The sequence below is a fragment of the Pongo pygmaeus genome, chromosome 9 (genome assembly GCF_028885625.2).
Source record: "Pongo pygmaeus isolate AG05252 chromosome 9, NHGRI_mPonPyg2-v2.0_pri, whole genome shotgun sequence".
In the NCBI taxonomy this organism is placed as follows: Eukaryota; Metazoa; Chordata; class Mammalia; order Primates; family Hominidae; genus Pongo; species Pongo pygmaeus.
Window position 1 is genome coordinate 78,328,168 of NC_072382.2, and position 19,245 is coordinate 78,347,412.

Here is a 19,245-nt window from a genome sequence, read left to right on the forward strand (position 1 = left end):
AAAAAAAAACAGGTCCAAGATCTAAATGATGGAGGTTCCAGGAAGAGACAACAAACGAAGCAAGGGGAAGAAATCATCAACAAAATAATTCAAGCAATTTCCTAGAACTGAGGGCAGAGTTTCCAGGCTGAAAGAGTTCACAAAGCTCCCTGCAGTATAAATAGATGTAAATAGGAATATAATTGTGAAATTTCAAAGCAATGGTGACAAAGACGATCCTACAAGCTTTCTGAGTAGAAAAAAAAATTGGTCACATACAGGGAAGGAGAAATAAAATGGCTTTGGACTCAGCAGTACTGAAAACTAGATGACAAAAGTGTAATGTTTTCCAAATTCTGATGAAAAAATATGTGTAACCTGCAATTCTATAAGCAGCTGAAGTATTAATTAAACGTGAGGGTAGCATAGAGAATGCTCCATTTTGAGACCTGAAAGGTATTATTAAATGTTTACTTTCCATTTACTTTCTTAAAGCTACTAGAGGATGTGCTCCACCAAATTCAAAAGTAAACAAAAAATAATGTAGGCATGGCATAGAGAAAATAGGAATACCAACACAAAAATACAAAGGGATTGCCAAGACAATGGTGAAGGGAGATCCCAGAATGAGAGCTACTTATTACAAGTCCTACTTGACTTTTTAATCAAATACCTGGATAAAAATATTTTTATTTTTTATTTTTTTATTTTTTTGAGACACAGTCCCAACTCTGCGGCCCAGGCTGGAATGCAGTGGCATGATCTCGGCTCACTGCAACCTCTGCCTCCCTGGTTCAAGTGATTCTTTTGCCTCGGCCTCCTGAGTAGCTGGGATTACAGGCACACAACACCAAGCCCAGCTAATTTTTCTGTATTACAGGCGTGAGCCACCGCGCCTGGCTGGTAAAAATACTTTTAAGTGAGTATTCTTAATCACCATTAACCCCAGAGGTAATTAATATTACTATTTGGTATTTAGCCTTTCAGAAGTGATCTGTGGGTGGTAAACCTTGATCTTCACATGTCCAAACATACCTTTATATTGACACCTTATAGTTAGATGTTAGTTTGATTAGGTACAAAATTCTTGGTTCTAAACAATTTGCCTCATCCCTCTGAAGATACCGCTGTTTTTTCCACTATTTCTAACGAGATGTCTGATGCTGATGTTCCTTTGGATATGAACTATATTCTCTTTGGAGGCTTTTAAGATTTTTCTCTTTATTCTTGGATCTCTTTTCAATTATCTGACTTGGTCATTAATAGGCCCTTCATCTGAAGACTCATGCCTTTCTTTAGCTGGGAATTTTTTCTTCTATTATTTATTTTTTTACTCTACTGCCTCTGTTCTCTGCTTACACTTGAATCCCCTTGACCAACCCTCTATTGTCATTTATTCTCAAATTTTCTATCTTTTATATTTTATATCATTAATTCCCTATTCACTTATATGCATTTGTTGTTTAAACCTTATAATTTTTTTTTTTTTTTTTTTTTGAGATGGAGTCTCGCTTTGTCACCCAGGTTGGAGGGCAGTGGCATAATCTCAGCTCACTGCAACCTCTGCCTCCCAGGTTCAAGTGATTATCCTGCCTCAGCCTCCCGAGTAGTTGGGATTATAGGCATGGACCCCCACACCTAGCTAATTTTTATATTTTTAGTAGAGATGGGGTTTCACCACGTTGGCCAGGCTGGTCTCGAACTCCTGACCTCAGGTGATCCACCCACGTCGGCCTCCCAAAGTGCTGGGATTACAGGTGTGAGCACCGCGCCCAGCCATAAATTTATATCTTATGTTTTTAATACTAAGAACACTCTTTCCTCCTCTGATTGCTCTAATAGCAAGGTGTTTTTGTAGATGAAACATCTATAGATCCTCTCTGAAAATACTAGATTTTTAAAAAAGTTATTTCCTGAATTATCTATTTCCCCTGGGGCTAATTTTCCTTCCTTATCTTGGTTCCTCTCTTTAATGTTGTGTTTCTCTCAAATGTCTGCAGATCCTTAGCTATTGATTCATATTTATAAGTGAAGGATAGATTAGTGTATGTAATTAGCATTAGTTTTTCTGAAACTTACGTAAGTCTGTTTTTCCACTGTCCTACTCTGAATGGGAGGTCTGATATGATCTGTTTGTGAGTTACGGAGAGATGGTTATTGGCAAGTGTTACTTTAGGGTATGTAGGCATGGAAAAGTAGAGATTCCCCTCCTCCCAGGTATCAAAAGTATGAGAAATTTACTTTTGGGATGGAAAACTTTAATGTATTTTCCTTCACTGCAGAGCTACTTCTCCTGTTTCCTTTTCTTTATATCTGTGGTAGAATTTTGCAGTTAACTCAGGTTCCTCTCTGTTTCTCTCTCAGGCCCCTATACCCACAGCAAGAGCTTTCCTCAAGTAGGCAGTTTACTTTCTTCAGAAAATTAGCTGATTTTAGCTTAGAATCAAATGCACCTGCTGCCTTTTGTTCACTGTAAGGAGGAGGCTGCCCCTACTGTTTCAAAGGTAGAATTAAATTAATTTACCCTTGAAGATGACCCATGACTCTTTCCTGCTTCTTGTATATATTCTTTCAGCCCATTTTCTTTGGAGCTACTTTCATTTTCCTAGGCATCTTCTCTTACACATACTTTAAGCTGTGGCTTCTTCTGCTCTGATCAATCTGACCTTTTCTGCTTTCTATCTTCCATGAATTCCTCACAACAGTTGATTTACATCATGCTTTTGTTTTAGAGCATTGCTTTTAATTTGATTTTTAAGAAATCTTTTCTGAAATTAAGAAATTTGAGATAGCAAGAGAGATGGGCACATGAATTCAGTTTACTATCTTGATCCAATTTCCAAAGAAATCTAAGATGTTAGTTTAGACATCACATATCCAACTACATCAATCTTCTATTTAAAATACTCCCTCGGCTCCAGCACAAAGTCCAAGCTCTCTGGCCTAACATACTGGATCCTTAACTCAACTTTTGTTCATGCTGTCCATCAGACAGGAAAGCACTGCCTTTTTCTCTGCCTGGTATCATTACCTGATGCTTACTTAACACTATGTTATAAATCCTTGTTTACATGTTCTGATTCATCACAAAAATTGTGAGACCAAGAGCAGAGATCTTACTAGTCCTTGACTTCTCAGCACCCAAAGAACTTACCATGTGGTAACTATTCATTTTATAAATGAGAATCAGGCATTAAAATGCCATAGAATCTTAGAGTCAGATCTCAGACCAGTGAACCACAGATAACAGAATTTAGAGCTAAAAGGGACTTTAAGATTATGTTTGTTAAACGAACAAAGCTTTAAGGCCCAAGAACTCTGCAAACTTCCTTGTACTTCAGAGCAGAATAAATCACTCCATCAAATATAACCCTATTGTACATTATTCATGCCTCTCTTGCAGCCCTTATCTCCCCAGTCTGTCATTATTTTTTTCCTCAAGGATTAAGATAGTGCACGTTCATTTTTGTGTCACCTGTACTTTGGCATAAAGAAGATACTAAGTCAATATTTAGGGTATGAGTGAATACATGAATGCTCAGGAGAGCAGAATTTTGTGCTGGTTTCTACTACTAACTCATTCAAACGTAGGGAGTGAGTCACTTAATCTTTCTGAGTCTTAATTTCTTAGGCAGCAATTATATTTGATTATTTCACAAGTGGAATCATCTGTGTGAAACCAATATGGAAAATAATGACTTGCTACCATAATACAAAACATATCCTCCATGTAAAACTAGTAAGGATATACAGAGCACTGAGCTAGTGCTGGACAAATGTTCTGAACTGGGGGAGAACAATGTCCTTGACAGCCTTAGTGGTTTTAATTGTAGATACTAAACCAGTACAAGTTTTTACCAAGCAGGTGTTATCCTCCCTGCCATATGGCATGAACCCCAGGGCTCTTCCTCCTCAATAACAAACAACATAGCTACAGCTTTACTGCAGTCTCCTTTATAAGACCTCAATGACATCCTTTTTTGTTCCTTGCCACAGTGAAAAGAACCCTAAACTGAGATTCAGAAGACCCCAATTCTAATGTGGTTCTAATTATAAGTCTTCAGGAAACTCTGTTTTTCTGCCTATGAAATGGAGATGACAATACTTTGTACATAAGTAAATGTGAGGCTAATCATGCTTATATAAAGTTTTTAACACCGTGCATCGTAGGCACTGAATATTGATAGCTATCACTCTTCCTACAAAAGCATAAAGACATTTGAGCCACAAAGCACAATTTGGCTTAAAGCCTCTTCTTTAATAATTTACTATTCAAAGATCCTATATTTGCAAATTCTTTCCCATCTTTTAATCACATCTCTTCTATTGATGAAAGGCAGCACGAATCAGGGGAAAGCAGTATAGGCTGGGAATCAGATGCCTATTGCCATTAACTCTTTTCCATTTCAGTTTTATCATCTACAAGAATAATAACTTACCTCAGTAAGCTCCTGTGAGGATTCAGAGTCAGTGAGAAAGGATCCAACAGGTTGCAAGGCACTGAACGTGTGAATATTGTTTTTTATAATCAATATGTGTAAAAATGACTCAGAATAAACCAGTTCCCACTGGTGGAAGCATGTTTCAAAGTATTTTGATGGTGACTTGGTATTGTGTTAGAACTTAACCACTCTCCTGCTTAAGTTCTTTAAGCATCTCATCACCTTTAAGATAAGTCAAACTCCTACATGATCTGTCCTGCTTACCAATCCTCCTCATCACCCACCTCTACTTCCTTCACTATTCACATTCTAGTCATAACCACTTCGCAGTTCCCTGTGCAAGTATACCTCATGAACTTCCTTGCCCACATACATGCTATTCTCTTTCTGTGTGGAATACCCACATTTCCCCTTAATCCCTGCTCTAGATAACTAACTCATTCAGCTCAGACTTTACCATCAGGAAGCTTTCTCTGACACATCCAACCTTTCATTCAGTAAATGTTTACCAAATGCCAAGACTTGCCAGATGCCAAGGATATAACAATTAACAAGTCAGAGACAGCCCCTGGCTTCAGGAAGGTTAGCATGCTGCACTATAATTGTCTGTCTGTGCCTTCAAGCACAAACAGGAATCATGAAGAACTGGCTGCTTGAGGTCTTCAACCTCAAGACTGAGAGGTTCTTAGGTATTGGGACATGTCTGACCATCTCTGTAATGTCACTTATTCACACCGGACTTGGCATAGTATAAACTAGGGCTTTGCAAATGTTTAGCAAATCAATATGGCATAACCACCTATGTACAAGAGACAACATCAGATGTAAAAAATAAATAGCAACCAGGTGTGGTGGCTCACACCTGTAATCCTAACACTTTGGGAGGTCGAGGCAGGAGGATCACTTGAAGCCAGGAGTTTGAGAACACATAATGAGAACCACATCTCTACCAAAACTTTTTAAAAATTAGCTGAGTGTGGTGGCTTATGCCTGTAGTCCCAGCTCTTCAGAGGGCTGAGGCAGGAGCATCATTTGAGCCCAGGAGTTTGAGTTTACACTGAGCTATGATCACACCATTGCACTCCTGCCTGGGCAACAGAGCAAAACCTTGTCTCTTTAAAAAAAAAAAAAAAAAAAAAAAAAGCAGTATTCTCTTATATGCATCACATTTTACTATTTATAGGACGCTTTCAAATACATCAACATCACATTTTATCCTTGTAATTGCCCTCGGAGATAGAATTTGTAAGTTGAGAGAGACAGAGAGATCATCTAGTTTACTCTCCGGCCAATTCTTCATGATTTCTATAACATCCATTTGAGTGTCAAAGCATTCATTACAACTTCAGAGGACAGAATGAATGACTTTAAATGAATAAAATCTGCTCCCTTCAACAATTAGGACTAATCTTGGTTTTGCAGACTCCATAGACCAAAGAGGAAATTTTCTTGTAAATGTAGGTATCTGAAGACATGTCCAGGTGAGGGCACAGTATATCATCCTCATTTTATTGATGAAGAAATTGAAGCTCAAAGAGGCAAACTGACTTTCCCAAGGTTCAAAGCTACAAATTAAAACTGAGTCTAAAACCATATCTTCTGGCTCCAAAATTATAATTTCGAGAACATTTTACAACTATTATGAATCCATAAAAATTAAAAATTAAAAAATTATCACAAAGAAAGAATTTCTAGGACATTAAAGCTGAAAGGGATACCCCCTATTTATTACATCTAATTTCTTTATTGGATAGATAGGAATTCTGAGGCCAAGGGTGCAGGAGTGACTAATATGAGTGCCTCCCAGCTCAGGCTCTGCCTCTACCACACTGTCTTGATCCTTACCTCCACATCTGCCCACATCAAAATAGAGTAAATAAAGACTTACCAAGGCATTAGAAGAATTGTAGTCCTCAGCTGACTTATCTGCACAGGAAGAAAGACAAGGGACTTAGTCAATAAACAGTTACAGTTAATTCTTTCTGGACAGCAAAAGAAGTCTATCTGGTCAAGCACATGCCAGATTCAGAGAATAGTAATAGTATGACTGGTACTACAGGCTAGATATCATGCTAAATGCATTACACATATCACCTTCTTTAATCCTCATTATGACTCTGAGTACTATTATTATATCTACTTTTATTGATTTGGAAACAAGTTCAGAGATGTTAAGTACAGTTGGGTGTGGCTTAGCAATGGGGTACGTTCTGTGAAACGTGTCATCAGGTAATTTTGTCATTATGTGTACATCATAGAGTGTACTTACACAAACCTAAATGGTATAGCCTGCTACATACCTGGGCTATATTGTATAGCCTATTGCTTTCTAGGCTACAAACCTGTACAGCACGTTACTGCAGGCAACTGTAACACGACGGTAAGTATTTGTATATTTAAACATAGAAAAGGTACAATAAAAAATATGGTTTACAAGGTAAATAAAAGGATACACTTATATGAGCACTTACCATAAATAGAGCCTGCAGGACTGGAAGTTGCTCTGGGTGAGTCAGTGAGTGATGAGTAAATGTGAAGGCCTAAGTAGGACATCACCAGTGTACACTTAGGCTATGCTAAATTTATTTTAAACTTAAGGAATCACTAGGTGATAAGAATTTTTCAACTCCCTTATAATATTAATTATCAGACCACCATTGTATATGCGGTCTGTTGTTGTGGCACATGACTGCTATTTGCCCAGGGTACACACAGGTTAAAGAGAGGAATTAGATTTGAATTCTGGTCTCATTCTAAATACTATGCTAGAACTATATCCACATCATCAGCTATATCACTGTCAGGCTTAAATGTCCAAGAAAATCTGCATTCTAAAAGAAAAGGAAAGAATCCATAGCACCATCCTGAGTCATCCATGCCAAATCATGGCCAGTCTCCAGTTTCAGCTTTCATAAAGGATCCTTCTATATCCATATCTACTGCCCACAAGGACAAAAGGACTAAGGTTGAGGAAAAGAGAGGTATTAATCCTGTCAAGTCTAATTAAAGGTAGGGTCTTGTTTTCCAAGAATAGAATCAAGCTCCCTCAATGAAGCAATTACCATGTTTCACTGATTCTGAGATGTACATTTTTTCACATTAACATCTCTGAAACAGAGGTGTGTCCTACAATCAAAAGCACGTTATGGTTTAATTGGCAGCTTTTATTTTCTTTGATTGGTATGTAAATAATTGTACATCTTACAATCAGTGGTATCTTAGACTTCATAAAATATGAAAGAGAGACCCAATGGAGATCTTAGCAAGAAAGTAAGTTTAAAGACCAGGTAATGTCTTCAGTTTTGTTCTTTAATTCCCATGGGTCCAAGAAAAACTGACTGCCAATTCACCACTAATGGAATTAAGGAGGAATATTCTACCAAATCCAATATATTCCTCACCAAGAAGCAAGCCCAGAGAATGTACAATTCCAATTCCATCATGTAAAAAAGTGCTAGATACAGCTTCTTTGACCCTACAGCAAATCATGAACCCACAAAGCAGGAAATAAGGCAAGCTCTGACAACATGTTCTTATAACAAATCCACAATAGCTAGCAGTATTCTGGAGAAATAAATTCAGGATATACTTTAAACTTAATTCATTTGTTTTTTCTTGTCCAAAAGACTATCAACTTTGGCAGAGTACAACACTATGCCTTCACTGCACTACCCCCAATTTTACGTACTGCTAGTATTTTTGAAGATTGGGTATTTTGGTAATAGGCATACTTGTTATGTCATATAAAAATAAGTAAACACTCCCTTTAAAGGTGATGAACTTCTATATATCAAAATCAAATTCCAAAGTACAGAATGACGGAACAGAAAGTGCTTCCAGCACTTTCATTTTACAGATGAGTAAAATGAGGTTCAGAAAAGGAAAAAGATTGGTTCAAGGTCACATAAGTCAGTGGCAAAACAGGGCTAAGACCCAGTTGAGTTGTCAATCTAGTCTACTTTTTCCCTATTACATTAGCTACTAACAGGAATAAAAAATTAAGTGTTGCCAGGCGCATGGCTCACGCCTGTAATCCCAACACTTTGGGAGGCCAAGGTGGGTGGATCACAAGGTCAGGAGTTTGAGACCAGCCTGGCCAATATGGTGAAACCCCATCCCTACTACAAATACAAAAATTAGCTAGGAATAGTGGCATGCACCTGTAGTCCCCGCTACCTGGGAGGCTGAGGCAGAAGAACTGCTTGAACCCAGGAGGCGGATGTTGCAGTGAGCCGAGATCGCGCTGCTGCACTCCAGCTCGGGTGACAGAGCGAGACTCCATCTCAAAAAAAAAAAAAAAAAAAAAATTAAGTGTTGAAAAAATAGAAATACTTGACAAAAAAAAATGAGCATGGAAGATTGTGCTTTGGTTACAGGCAGCAAAGGAGTTAAAGGCCCAACTTAAAATACATTTCCATCATGTCTCAGCTGAGTCACTTGGGGTATGCCATTTAACTTCTTTGAGCCTAATTAATTTCTTTCAGTATATAAAATGAGCATAATAATCCTTGCCCTGCCAATCTCCTAAGGCCATCATAAGAATCACATGAGGGAGCCAGGCTCAGTGGCTCACACCAGTAATCCCAGAACTGTGGGAAGCCAAGGTGAGCAGATCACTTGAGGTCAGGAGTTCCAGACCAGCCTGGCCAACATGGTGACCCGTCTCTATTAAAAACACAAAAACTAGCTGGGGGTGGTGGTGCATGCCTGCAGTCCCAGTTACTCAGGAGGCTGAGGCGGGAGAATCATCACCTGAGCCCAGGAGGCACAGGCTGCAGTGAGCCAAGATCGCACCACAGGACTCCGGCAAAAGAATCACATGAGGTAATTCACATGTGAGCATATACAAATTGAGGTAGTATTATCATAACTAATAGTATAAGAGGATGGCAAATAGGGAAAGGAGAGATATGACACTTAAAAAAACCTGTGCCAAATATGCAATTTTGCCTGGAGTTGGCCCTAGTCTTCAACTTATAGAAAATTAAAATTCTTGCATACATATATATACATGTGCACAAATTTGTACATACAAAAGTAGATGTACACACGTATCTGTACATATACACTCAATATTATTCATATGTGCATGCACAAATGAACATACACATAATTACCTGAATGTGTATATTTATACATATGTTCGTTCATGAATACCTGAGTGGACTTTATCTTTGTTCATGAATACTTAAATGGGCTTTAATTCCAAATATATGCAAACCCACAGTGTGGGGAAAAGCAAGGGAGATCAGATTGTTATTATGTCTGTGTAGAAAGAAGTAGACATAAGAGACTCCATTTTGTACTAAGAAAAATTCTTCTGCCTTGAGATGCTGTTAATCTGTGATCTTACCCCCAACCCCGTGCCCTCTAAAACAAGTGCTGTGTCAAACTCAGGGTTAAATGGATTAAGGGTTGTGCAAGATGTGCTTTGTTAAACAAATGCTTGAAGGCAGCATGCTCCTTAAGAGTCATCACCACTCCCTAATCTCAAGTACCCAGGGACACAAAAACTGCGGAAGGCCGCAGGGACTTCTGCCTAGGAAAGCCAGGTATTGTCCAAGGTTTCTCCCCATGTGACAGTCTGAAATATGGCCTCGTGGGAAGGGAAAGACCTGACCGTCCCCCAGCCCAACACCCGTAAAGGGTCTGTGCTGACGAGGATTAATATAAGAGGAAGGCATGCCTCTTGCAGTTGAGACAAGAGGAAGGCAGCTGTCTCCTGCCCGTCCCTGGGCAATGGAATGTCTCGGTATAAAACCCGATTGTACGTTCCATCTACTGAGATAGGGAAAAACCGCCTTAGGGCTGGAGGTGAGACATGCAGGCAGCAATACTGCTTAACAAAGCATTGAGATGTTTATGTCCATGCATATCTAAAGCACAGCACTTGATTCTTTACCTTGTCTATGATGCAAAGACCTTTGTTCACATGTTTGTCTGCTGACCCTCTCCCCACTATTGTCTTGTGACCATGACACATCCCCCTCTCTAAAAAACACTGACAAATAATCAATAAATACTAAGGGAACTCAGAAGCCAGTGGGATCCTCCATATGCTGAACGCTGGTCCCCTGGGTCCCCTTATTTCTTTCTCTATACTTTGTCTCTGTGTCTTTTTCTTTTCCAAGTCTCTCGTTCCACCCAACGAGAAACACCCACAGGTGTGGAGGGGCGACCCACCCCCTTCACCACAGGGCTATGTCTCTGTTTACATACTCATTTACATGCCACTAGCACATATTTACATACATACATGCAGGAAAGATCCTTCCAAAGACTTAGCCACTGAGGTTTTCAAAGACAGCCTCTAACCTGATGTTTCCATGACAAGTTCCTTAAACATAAACTCTAATTTCCTGACTAGAAAACTTTCCCACTCAGTAGCCCTCCACCCCAATTCCTCCTTGAAATGACTCAGTCCCTCAATGGAGTAAGTGAGACAGACTCAGCGGGGCCAGACAAGAGGAAGGAAATACTGCTGGGCACATGCATAGCCCTCTCCTGGGCACCACCATAGCAGCATGAGTGAAGCTGCAGCCTGTCATCTCCACCATCTGTGCCCTTGAAACAAGCCAGATACTGGCTGGGGAAAGCATCCTTCAAAATTCACTAGTTCATCCTGGTTCTCACCTTCCCAACAATACTGCCATTTGAAGGAGGCAACATGAGTAAAGAGCCTAGAAATTAAAAGATTATCCCACTATTAATTTAGCATATTAGAAAGGCCTTCTTTGGCTCTCACATCTGCAAAACAATGGAAAGTTGGTCCACTGTGGAAGGAGAACCTCCAAATAACATTATTAGGGGCAAGTAGTAAATTCAAAAGGTGACATTATAGGAATTAGGAGACCTGGGTTCTAATCCCAATTCTGCTATTAAAAACACTCCTAAAAATACAGTCCCTTCTACCAAGGGTACATCTAAAGAAACTTATTCTTTATTGGCCTGTTTTTCATTTAACTAATAAAAATTAGTTCCCTGAGGAAGACATACATTAATGTTATTAAATAACTAATAATAATATTAACAATAATGATGACAATGATAGCTACATTTCTATGGTGACGTTTTACAACTTATAAAGAACTCTCACATCAATCAGCTCACTTTATTTCTCACTATAACCTCTTTTTTTTGAGACAGGGTCTCACTCTTTTGCCCAGGCTGGAGTGTAGTGGTATGATCCTTGCTCACTGCAACTCCACCTCCCAGGCTCAAGTAATCCCTTCTCCTCAGCTTCCCAAGTAGCTGGGACCACAGGGATGCACCACCACACCTGGCTAATTTTTGTATTTTTTGTAGAGACAGGGTTTTGCCATGTTGCCCAGGCTGGTCTCGAACTCCTGACCTCAAGCGATCCTCTTGCCTTGGCCTCCCAAAGTGCTGGGATTACAAGTGTGAGGCACTGCGCCCAGCCATTTCTCACTACAGCCTCTTGAGATAGGAATTCGCATTTTGAGGTGCAAAGAAATGAAGTGACTGGTAGAACCTAGTAAGGGTCAGAATCTAGACTTCTAGCACAAAACCTGTGTTCTCTCTATATAATACCATGCTATTTTTAAAAAAACATGTGCAGTGACAAAGTGAAGACTCAAGTTTGATGCAAAGTCCATCATCTTGGCTGTCAAATTCCAAAACTCCACGTTAGTTAAAGTGCCACTTCTACTCTTTCCACTACTTTCTTCTCTCATCCCAGACCAATAGGCATGTGAGTTTTCCCACCCAGATTAAAACCATCTCTTGCTGAGACTGCCCTGGACACAGTTCTCATACCTGTAAAGCTCATGTATTTCTGGCTGTTGGATGTCTTCTTTGAGTTGTAAAACTCCAACACATCCAGAACAGCCTGTGGGTTTTTCTTCTGCTCCGACTTAGTGATATTTGATGTCTGAAGCAAGCGGGCCCACTGCTCTGGCATTCCCTATAAGAGAGACATGCAAGACTAACAGGAAGGCACAGTCACAGGGGACCCTGAAAGAACATCAGAGCTAACTCTGACACTTGCTAGCAGCAAAAGATGCATTTATTAGTCATTCCTTTCTCTCTATACCCTCAGAGTTTACACAAGCCTCTTTTATAATATCTTTCTCATTGTATTAGTCATTTCTTAAGATGTCTGCTCCTTCACCAGGCTATACCTCCAGGATGGTAGGATAGGATGTTGTTCCTGCATGAATCAGTGCCCCACACAGAGCCTGCTACCAAGCCTACCATTTAACAGAGGTTTATTATTTAAGGAATGGAGATGGAAAGGATATTGTATCTCTGGATACAATTTTGGTGATGAAAGTGTCCCACTCATGAACGTGAGAAAATTGTAATCAGGGTCTCAGGCAAAGATAGAAGCATCAAGAAGATGAGAAAGGGTTGAATCTAATAGTGCACTGCCAGAACTCTAAAAGACTAAAGACCTTTCTGTGACCCAGGACTTACCGTAAACTCCCCTGTGACAGCATCAAAACCGACATGAATTGTGTGTTCAAAATCTGAAGGGAGAGAAATCTCTGGCCGCTCTTTCTCTTTCTTTTTATTTGCTGCAAGAGAAACAGGGAAAAGGAAATAAAAAAACAGGAACATTATTGTTTTTAGGCTTATTTTAGCTCTTTATTGAGCTGTAGTCTCCTTGAGAGGGCAAAGTCTATCTATTAATATTTCACATATGTAGAAGAGCTCAATTACGGACCTGGATTGGAGCAGATACTCAATGCATGTTTAAAGACTTAATTTCTTGTTGAACTAAAGTAAGGGAGGTGGCCGGGCATGGTGGCTCATGCCTGTAATCCCAGCACTTTGGGAGGCCAAGGCAGGCAGATCGCTTGAGTCCAGGAGTTCAAGACCAGCCTAGGCAACATGGCAAAACCCTGTCTCTACAAAAAAACAAAAATTAGCTAGACATGGTGGTACATGCCTTTAGTGCCAGCTATTTGTGAAGCTGAGGCAAGAGGATCATTTGAGCCCAGGATGTAGAGGTTGCAGTGAGCTGAGATCATGCCACTGCATTCCAGCCTGGGTGACAGAGTGAGGCCCTATCTCAAAAAAACAAAAAACAATAAAATAAAGGGAGAGGCAAAAAGATTGTCTGTCAGAGTTAACAGTCCTGGTTTTACCAGTAACTAGCCAGTTGATAGAGGGTAAGTCATCATTTTTGTGAAGCCCTCCTTGATCTCTAGGCTGGGTGGTTCTTTACCCTCTCTGTTCCCACAGCACCCAATATATGTAATAGTAATTGACTATTATAAGTGTTTATCTTCCATAACAGACTGAATTCTAAGTGCAGGGGCCATGTCAAATTAATCACAGCTTCCCAGAGGCTAGCACACACCTGGACAAAGTAGGTGCTCAGACAGTAAGTGAAGAAAGGAAAAAATGACCAGACATTTAACTCAACTGGGCAAGGAGTTTAAAGAATCTCCCTAACACACAAAAATTCTCTCCAGGGCATTTCAGCAGCTCTGGCCTGACTTTCACAACACTTGTTACCCAGCACCTATGAACCTTATTTTAAAACCCTGCTGTCTGGGAGCTCAACACACTAACCAAAAGAAATTCTGAAGTTCTAACACCTCCACAGACCCAGCAAAACCCTGATAAAAGGTAGCAAAATGAGAAGGAAAAAAAAAAAAGGTCTAGAGTTCAAGCCAGTTTCACCTCTACCTCACCATAGTGTGTGTGTGTGTGTGTGTGGGTGGGTGTGTAGAGACAGAGAGAAAGAGAGAGACCAAGATCTCTGCTTTCTCATCTAAACAAGGGAGAGGATGAGCTAGATGATCTTAAGGGTCCCTCAAGCGCCTACATTCCGTGAATCTATGAAAACAAGAAGCTATGCTTTCTCAAAGCTCTGCAGTTAAGATTCCTTCCTGAGATGGCATCCCACAGTTTTAAACAGGTATTTCATACATATCATCTAATACAATCACCACAATCCTGAGGTAAGTTTTACTCGTAGATTAGAAAATTTGGTAACAGACTTGCCAACAATCATTAAGTAATTAAAATCCAAAAAGTCTGGCATCAAAGCCAAGGTTCTTCACATTCTATTTTACCTCCCCTAAAAAATTTCAAGTTGAATCAAGAAAACATACTTCAGTGTAATAAGAAGAAATGACATTAAGAACCTGCCATGTATACAAACCATGATGTCAATATAGTATTTTTCTTCATTCTTACAATCCTATGAGATAAATCCTACTACTGTCATTTTACAGATGAGGAAACTGAATAATTTACTCATACAGCTACTGAGAGCTGGGATTTGAACCTAGGTCTGATTCCAAACGTTCATTCTTCAGTATCTTAATGAGAACCATTTGCCTACATGCCAAGTGCTAGGGTTTAAGCTATTTACGCACTTGGCAATTTCCCTCTCAGAAGCAGCTGCTTTGATAAAGAGAAGGCTAAGGGGTATACCAGGGCCCCAAGTCAAGCAGTCCTTTATGACGTAAGTCCATCTGTCTTTCTCATAGCCAGAATGCACTGGAACATGTGGCAGGGCTTTGGAACTACTTTCTGTTTCTAAATTCCCTCTGATCTAGTCACTTAGGGAAGTACAATTATATTTGTGTTTTATTTCAATTTTTATTTTTTATATCTATGCATGTTTATACATTATTTCTATTATACATAATTGATATACTACATAATACATCACAGGCATAAATTGTCAGATGCATAAGAAACTTTGGTAAAGGAGACCCAAAAAGAAAGCTCAAAGCATGAGTGGTTTACAGAAAGAGTTCCAGGGAAATGAAATCATTTAATACGTGAACACACAGGGTAATGCTAAAGTCAGCTCTGCTTCTACTGAGCACTCTTTACCCGGCAACCTTTGAATATACCTCACACATTCCCACCTCCAAGTTTTTGCTTGCTTTTTCTTCTCCTTGTTTGGAATGCTCTCTTCTCCTTCTCCCTATCTCAGCAATCTTTTAAAGACTGGCTCAGGTCCCACTTTTTCCAGGAAGGATTTCCTGACCTTTCTTCTTCCTGTTAATTCCCAAGACACTGAGTCTGCTACACCACCAAGCATCTAGTCATTTCTTGTCTTATATAATTCCTTGCTAGTTTAAAAATCCAAAATGTAAGCTTCTTGAGGATCAAAATTACCACTTCCAATTACAATCACTGTACTTCTGAATTTCAATACAGCACATGGCTTACTTAGTTGAAGAACACTCTAGAAAATATTAGGGAATGGCCAGGGCATGGTGGCTCATGCCTGTAATCCCAGCACTTTGGGAGGCTGAAGCAGGGGGATCACTTGAAGTCAGGAGTTCAAGACCAGCCTGGCCAACATGGCGAAACTCCATCTCTACTAAAAATACAAAAATTAGCTGGGCGTGGTGGCACATGCCTGGAATCCCAGCTACTCAGGAGGCTGAAGCATGATAATAGCTTGAACCAGGAGGCAGAGGTTGAAGTGAGCTGAAATTGTGCCACTGCACTCCAGCCTGGGTGACACAGTGAGACTGTGTCTCAAAAAAATAAAGAAAGAAAATATTAGGGAGTGACTCTAGAGATCATGATCCCATTCCCTGAGGAAAGAGGCCCAGGGACGTAAGTTGACTTGTCCTGATTCACAGAGCACATGACTGTAGTCGACCTGATCAAGTCTTTCACTCTTTATTATACTCCTGATTCCTACTGAGATTTGACTAGAATCAACTACTAACTGAAATAACAGTTTAACATAGATTAGACGTGGAGTACAAGAATAGCAATGACTTGGTTGAAGTGGGAGAGGAGAGAAGTAAAAGGAACAGGAAAATCTAGGTGGCAGGATTTAGCTTGGATACTGTGTAATTTTTTTTTTTTTTTTTTTTTTTGAGACAGAGTCTCACTCTTGTTGCCCAGGCTAGAGTACAATGGCGTGATCTCAGCTCACTGCAACCTCCACCTCCCCAGTTCAAGCAATTCTCCCTGCCTCAGACTCCCAAGTAGCTGAGATTACAGGCGCCCGCCACCATACCCAGTTACTTGTTGTATTTGCAGTAGAGACAGGGTTTCACTATGTTGCCAGGCTGGTCTCGAACTCCTGACCTCGGGTGATCCACCCACCTTGGCCTCCCAAAGTGCTGGTATTACAGGCATGAGCCACCCTGCCCCGCCTGGTACTGTGTAATATTTAGACTGAGTATTCACCAGTTGGGGATCACCAGCAGAAAACAGGATTCAAGAGGCAGGAATACAGGAGAGAAATGGAGAAGTCATACAGTCCCAGAGCCACCTGGAACCCAATTAATCCCTTCTTGGAAGTAACAATCATCCCCTTCACCTGTGTACAGCCCTTCACCAAGCTCTGCCAGTCACTGTCTCACTGGCTCATCACCACAAACCCAGGAGCTAAACAGCTGAGGTCAGGGAATTAAAAGAAATTTCTGTTAGTGGAAACAATCTCAGAGGAAGGATTCAGTATTATTTTTGCCAGTAACTCACTGGGTGACCCAGGGAAAGTCTGAGTTTCAAGTCTTCAATCTGCAAAATAGGATAATGGTGCATGCTGTGTGCACAGATGAAGGTAAGTAATAAACCACCCTTCTGGAGAAGATAATACCTGAAAGAAGTCATAAAGGATGAATAGGGGTTAGCCAGACCAAGATGGGAAAGGGCATTTCCAAAAGAAACAGAATAAGCAGAGGCCAAGAAAAGTAAACAGTGTGATCTTTCTTCCATCTTTCCACCTGCTCAGAAAGTCAACCAAATTTCATAAACTGTTACCAGATTCACAAAGCACATGACTACAGGCAGGGAGGCACTAAGAGCTTTGGACTGAGGGAAGACATAATGGAGAAAATAAAGCAAACCTAGGATCCTGATGGTCCCATATCCCAGGGCTATAGTATCCCTGGGACTACTGCTGCGGTTGCAAATTTTTTTATGATGACTGGAAGTATGTCTACAGGAATCTGATGAAAACTTATGTCTACACAAAAACTTGTATGTGCATGTTCACATTAGCTTATTCATAATAGTCAAAAAGTGAAGGCAACCCAAATGTCCCTCAAGTGACGAACAGATAAAATGTAGTACATCCGTATACTATTATTCAGCCATAAAGAGAAATGAAGTCCTGATCCATGCTACAACATGGATGAACCTTGAAAACATTATGCTAAGTAAAAGAAGCCAGTCACAAAGGGCCATATACTGTGTAATTCCATTTATATGAAATGTCCAGAATAGGCAAATCCATAGACAGACAGTAGATTAGTGGTTGCCAGGGGAGAAGGGAGAAATGAGGAAAGACTGCAATGAGTGTGAGGTTTCTTTCTGGAGTGATGAAAATGTACTGGAATTAGTTGTAATGGTTGTACAATCTTATGAATATACTAAAAACCACGGAATTGTATATTTTAAGATGGTGACTTGTATGGCATGTTAACTATATCTCAATTTTTTTTTTAAAAAGTGAATGTAATTTACTGTATTAAGAAAATAAAGAAGAAAATATATCTAATCGATTCAATTAATGCAGAAAAAAACATTTGCTGAAATGTGATATCAATCATGATTAGAAACTCTTAGCAAACTAGGATTACAAGGGAATTTACTTAATCTAATAAAAGGTAATTGCCAAAAACTCTGGAGCAAACATCATACTTAATTCTAAAATGCTGAAAGCTTTCCCTGAGATTAAAAACAAGAGAAGGGTATTCCTCCTCACCACTTCTATTCATCATAGTACTGAAGGTATTAACCAGTGCAATTAGGCAAGAAAAAGAAGTAAAAGGAGAAGGATTACAAAGAAAGAAAAAGAACTGTTACAATTTACAGATCATGTGCTCATGTACGTGAATACAGAAAACTCAATAGAAAAACCTTCATGTCTCTGAGTAGGTAAAGATTTCAAAAATAGAACCACAAAGCATTAGAAAGGAAATAATAAATTTGACTATATTAAAATTCTATCTCACATCATGCCAAGCATCTGTCTAAGATTACAGGGGAATTTACTTAATCTAATAAAAGCTAAGAGCACAGTAGAAGATATTTGTAACATATATAACTGACAGAAGACTTATATCTAAATAAAGATTCCTACAACGATGCTAAGAATTCTTGGCTGGGCGCAGTGGCCCATGCCTGTAATCCCAGCACTTTGGGCGGTCTTGGTGGGCGAATCACCTGAGATCAGGAGTTCAAGACCAGCCTGGCCAACATGGTGAAACCTGGCCTCTACTAAAAAATACAAAAATTAGCCAGGCGTGGTGGCAGCTGCCTGTAATCCCAGCTACTCGGGAGGCTGAGGCAGAGAGAATTGCTTGAACCCAGGAGGTGGAGGTTGCAGTGAGCTGAGATCGCGCCACTGCACTCTAGCCTGGGCAACAGAGCGTGACTGTCTCAAAAAAAAAAAAAAAATTCTTTAAGTTACAGGAAATATATGTGCTTTGTAAACTAAAGACCTTTATAAACATGAGTTGTCATTAATATAAAAAACTGTTAGGTTTCTCAGCCCATTCATTAAGACAGAGAAACTGTGGTTGAGGTGAGAAAGAGGAAAGAATCATCTTGATTTCATGTATCTAGAGATCTTGGGATTAAGAAAATAAAGCGGGAAAAGAAGCTTCCAACCTCACCCATCCCAACTTTAACCCTATCTTTGACCTAGACCACTTGGCTTTCTGATAGCATGGGAAATGAGGCTGACACTGCAAAATCCCATGTCTTGGTATAGCCATCAAAGTTTTAGCACAAATCACTGGCCTTTTTTAAAAAAATTATTTTTAAGCAGCACCTCTCATTGGCTCCACTGAGCTAATCTGAGCTCAAGGCAGTAAAACGTTCCAAACTTGGAGAGATAAACACTGACATAGTCCAATGTTAA

General features: G+C 39.8%; 1 protein-coding gene across 8 annotated transcripts in view; it reads right to left on the bottom strand.

Annotated features, from left to right (window-relative positions):
- PAK1 (p21 (RAC1) activated kinase 1) overlaps nucleotides 1-19,245 on the bottom strand; it is a 155,707-nt gene that overhangs the window by 48,544 nt on the left and 87,918 nt on the right. For all 8 annotated transcript variants that reach the window (XM_054437827.2, XM_054437830.2, XM_054437835.2 and 5 more), the window contains 3 exons: nucleotides 12,858-12,958; nucleotides 12,198-12,345; nucleotides 6,310-6,347 (listed from right to left, as the gene is read on the bottom strand). In XM_054437827.2, coding sequence (XP_054293802.1) covers nucleotides 6,310-6,347; nucleotides 12,198-12,345; nucleotides 12,858-12,958 — 287 coding nt within the window. The remainder of the gene's footprint in view (nucleotides 1-6,309; nucleotides 6,348-12,197; nucleotides 12,346-12,857; nucleotides 12,959-19,245) is intronic.